The sequence below is a fragment of the Pollachius pollachius genome (assembly GCF_949987615.1).
Source record: "Pollachius pollachius genome assembly, chromosome: 9".
Classification (NCBI taxonomy): Eukaryota; Metazoa; Chordata; class Actinopteri; order Gadiformes; family Gadidae; genus Pollachius; species Pollachius pollachius.
Window position 1 is genome coordinate 2,382,123 of NC_136942.1, and position 4,810 is coordinate 2,386,932.

General features: G+C 44.4%; 1 protein-coding gene across 1 annotated transcript; it reads left to right on the plus strand.

Moving 5' to 3' along the window:
• Window positions 1-206: 206 nt before the first annotated feature.
• LOC307080799 (transcription factor Maf-like) lies at window positions 207-1,184 on the plus strand (the record flags this gene model as incomplete). The annotated part of the gene is made up of 1 exon (XM_079743715.1): window positions 207-1,184. One exon carries the CDS (start codon window positions 207-209, stop codon window positions 1,182-1,184), a length of 978 nt encoding a protein of 325 aa, XP_079599841.1.
• Window positions 1,185-4,810: the final 3,626 nt, after the last annotated feature.

Genomic DNA, 4,810 nt, shown 5'->3' on the forward strand with positions numbered 1-4,810 from the left:
CTGCGTGAAGGAAGAAAAAAAAAAGCGTGTCCAATTACAAACCCAAAAAGCGGCGCGGGAGGGCAATTAGCCTTGAAAAAATACACTTTTCTTTCTACTTTTCTAAGAAAATAAATAAAGAAATCAAGCTGGCTCAGTGCGTGTCTCAGCAGCCCAGTTTGACAGGTGCTCCTCACCCCGTTTGGAGGACTGTCAACAGCAAGAGGATGGCATCAGAGCTGGCAATGAGCAACTCCGACCTGCCCACCAGTCCCCTGGCCATGGAATATGTTAATGACTTCGATCTGATGAAGTTTGAAGTGAAAAAGGAGCCGGCTGAGCCCGATCGCAGCATCAGCCAGTGCAGCCGCCTGATCGCCGGGGGATCCCTGTCTTCCACCCCGATGAGCACGCCTTGCAGCTCGGTTCCCCCCTCTCCAAGCTTCTCGGCGCCCAGTCCGGGATCGGGGACCGAACAGAAGGCGCACTTGGAGGATTTCTACTGGATGACCGGCTACCAACAGCAATTGAACCCCGAAGCTCTGGGCTTTAGCCCGGAGGACGCTGTAGAGGCGCTGATCAGCAGCAGTCACCAGCTCCAGACCTTCGATGGCTACTCCAGAGCGCAGCAGTTCGGCGGCGCGGCCGGGGCAGGAGGCACCATGGGCGGGGAGGAGATGGGCTCAGCGGCCGCCGTGGTGTCCGCGGTCATCGCCGCCGCCGCGGCTCAGAACGGGGGTCCACACCACCACCACCACCACCATCACATCCACCACACAGGGGGGCACCAGGTGTCCACCGGGTCCCAGTCCAACGGCAGTTCGGGGGGCAGCCACCACCACATGCGCCTGGACGATCGGTTTTCGGACGAGCAGCTGGTGACCATGTCGGTGCGGGAGCTCAACCGGCAATTGCGCGGGGTCAGCAAGGAAGAGGTGATCCGGCTGAAGCAGAAGAGGAGGACGCTAAAGAACCGGGGCTACGCGCAGTCGTGTCGGTACAAGCGCGTGCAGCAGCGGCACGTCCTGGAGGGCGAGAAGACGCAGCTGATCCAGCAGGTGGACCATCTCAAGCAGGAGATCTCCCGGATCGCGCGGGAGAGGGACGCGTACAAGGACAAGTACGAGAAGCTGGTCAGCAGCGGCTTCCGAGAAAACGGCTCGAGCAGCGACAACAACCCCTCGTCTCCGGAGTTTTTCATGTGAGTTTCGACGCTGAACCAGAAAAAGTTTGATCGGGAGGCATGATAAAATAAGATCGGGTTGATGCGTGTGTCCGCTACACCCGCACACGTGTGCACAAAGGTTCTGGGTATGTTCAAGGTTTGTTCAAAAACCTGAGGCGTTGCGTTTATTTTCCAAAATTTTTTGTTAAAATAAGAATGAGATTTCACAAAAAATAATTTTAAGTAATTGAGTGTTGTGTCGTTGCGTCTGCTTAGAGGACTCTGATTGACATCACGATTCAATTAATAAAACTGTCCAGCGTAGATTTGTATTTACAGTCATCGTGCTTCCTCTAAGACTTGCATATAATGTCCGCAATAAGAGAAAACTTGCGTGCGTTTTGTTTCTAAAAAGCCACCAAATGTTCTCATGAAATTCCTATAAGGACATACATAACCATTTCTACTTCATATCGGTGTCTTTATTTTAGGCATAGCCTGATACAGGCCTACGGAATAAATTAATTGGATTATGTCATATCATTAATTGTATTGTGCTAAATCTCGAAACTCAAAAACGAAAGGTTTGTAATGTAATGTTATAGCATGTACACACCACTGTAACCCTTGTGTGCTGGACATGCAGGGCTACTGATCCATTTCACCATAAAATGTTGTTTTTTTTTGTATTTTTCTATAACGTGTCCATAACGTTTATGTTATATTTGTTTATAATGAATAGGTCTATCGTTATACTTTGTTTGACATCAACAATATTTATTTGGGGACAAAAGTTGTTAAAGCATGAGCCACCGGCGTCCTGAGAGCTCTTTCCTGTCCGTCCCGTCTCCTGCTCGGACCCTCCATTGTCTCCACATATTTAATACGCTGACGCCCCCTGAGCTGCCCCGCTCGGATCCCCGTCCCGAGAGAGAGAGACACACACACACACACACACACACACACACGCACACACACACACACACGCACACACACACGCACACACGCACACACGCATACACGCTCACCACATTCACACGTCAGTAGATAATGTCCTGCACTATGTCAGTGTGTGGCTCTCTTCTGTGTCGCGTGTTTCTCATGAACATTAACGCGTCGCCAGGGCGGCGGTTATCGATCCAAGTTTGCAACGTCCATGTTTAAAATAGGGACAATTATTTAAAGAATAAAAATAAAAATACAATTTGAATGAAAATGAATTGTGTTTGATATGTGTTAATGCCGACGGAAACGTCCTAATATTACCGATGAAGTTGTAGGGCTGGAGAGAAATAGTGAATCCGTGGTTTCTGGTGCTAAATAGATTCTGCTGGCTTCTGCTGTTATCAACAAGTGGTGGGACATCAATCCGCGCTGTGTGGGTCGACGTCCACTTCGAAACATAGAGGCACTGCAGGCAACTAAGATTTATCAACAGAAACATGTTCAATGAAATAGGCCTGCATGACATGTTTTAAGGATCACACACCCCAGCCAGAACAAACCGCTTTATTTCCTTGTGAAGCTGAAAGATCAGGGGGCAATCATATAGCCTAGTCTCAAATCTGGTTTTAATTGGAAAGCCTGCTATCAAGCATCTTGTCTATCTATTTTTTACAATGTGATAAAGAGGATGTAAAGTAGAGGTGGATATCAGGTTATTTATGCAACAGTTTCTGTGCTGAAAAATACCGCATTTTAAAATATATAAAAACAAGCGGCTTTTGTAGGTCTACAATAATTTGTCTAATGAAGTCTACCAGTAAATCGTAATTAAATATCCAAAGCTTAGGCAGACACATATATATTATTGTAATATGCTTATTTGGTAGTGCATTGTTTGTCAATGTGTTTGTGGAGAATATATTTCGACTGAATAGACTCGCATTTTCCCATTCAATTGAATCTTCCTTTAAAGATTGATGAAACTGATTAAAAAACGTTTAATCTTGATTCAACAATAAGGTGTAGAGTTTGGTTCTGATCAAGCGAGATATGACCATTGCGTTTACATTACTTCACACAACTCCTTATTTTCTTGAATTTTATTGATAAAAAGTAATTAGCGAGACTATTTCTAAAGCGTCACACATGTTTGTAGATTAATATTATATCTGTGTTCTCTAAAATTATGCTCTTCATCTGCTTCTAAATGTATGTGTGCGCTCACTTGTTGCTTATTCTTTCTAACTGACGCGTAAAACATAGACCATCATTTCTAACATGTAAAACTGTGACCTTAAGAGCAACATTGTATTAACAATAAATATCTAGTTAATCATTCATACAAGAACAAACTTGCACGTTATCCTTTATAGTAGCTGGTGACTTATTTAAACCAGATATTTTTCCTAAAACTCGGCCTGTTGTCCGCGAATTCACAGAATCGCGATTGGGCTAACAACTGCCATCCAGACAGATTGGATCATCCAAACGTTTTTATTTATTATTCCCAAAATGAAGGGAGCTGTTTTAGTTAGTTCGAAATGTAATTCATGGAATATTTTGAAAAAAAAATGTTTCAGCCCACACCGTTGCAACGGAAGCAGTGGATGCAAATTTAAGTTCAATGTGAAAAACCAAAAATGCAGGAACAATTTCTTAATAAGTCGAAGATTTTATTTTTAAAGTAGTTGTGGCTGTATCTCTTTGTTGAGACAGGGCTGTTCTGTATACGTTCAATATGAGCTCTCTCCTGTATGATATCGGCTGGTTGTCATATTTGATAAAATTAGCAACATTGTTTTGTTTATGTACTAAGATGAATGAGGAAATTTAAGAAAAATATAGAAATGATCAAAGGTAACAAGTTGTGTGTGCGTGTGTATATGTGTGCGTGAGTGTGTGTGTCTGTGTGTGTGTGTGTCTGTGTGTGTGCCTGTGTGTATGTGTCTCTATGTGTACATGTGTGCACATATATGTGTGTGTTTGTGTGTGTGTGTGTTTGCATGCATGTAGGTGTGTGTTGCTGTCATGTTATAGATGTATCTCTGTTCAAAAGGAATATGTTCTATATGCATTACGTGCATTCAAATATATTAAGTACATGATAAAGTATATATGATATATGATATGTTGTGAGTGTGAGTGAGGGAAGGTTGAAATGCAGACAATATATAAACAGTTATTTAACTTTAACGTGAACGTCACGGCAAAGCGGAATGATGCTAAAGAATAGCTTTACTCTGCTCTGCCTATAGACTTAAGAGAGAGGGGGGAGAGAGAGAGAGGGAGAGAGAGAGGGAGAAAGAGAGAGGGAGAGAGAGAAAGAGAGGGGGGAGAGAGAGAGAGGGAGAGAGAGAGAGGGAGAGAGAGAGAGAGAGAGCAAGAGAGAGAGAGGGAGAGAGAGAAAGAGAGGGGGGGAGAGAGAGAGAGAGAGGGGGGAGAGAGAGAGGGAGAGATGGAGAGAGAGGGAGAAGATGGACAAAGAGATAGGCAGGGAAAAGGACAGAGAGACTTAGAGAGAAGGAGACGGACAGAGAAAGACAAAGAGAGGTGATGTTAGAAAGGGAGATGGGCAGACAGAGAGAGAGAGCGAGAGAGGGAGAGAGAGAGAGACAGATTGGGCGATAGAGGTTGTCTCTTTCTCTTCTTCTCTAGGATGATAAAGGATCAGTGCGTGGTCCTAGCTGCGTGAAGAGGGTATTTTAGTAGGCATGTGTCCAA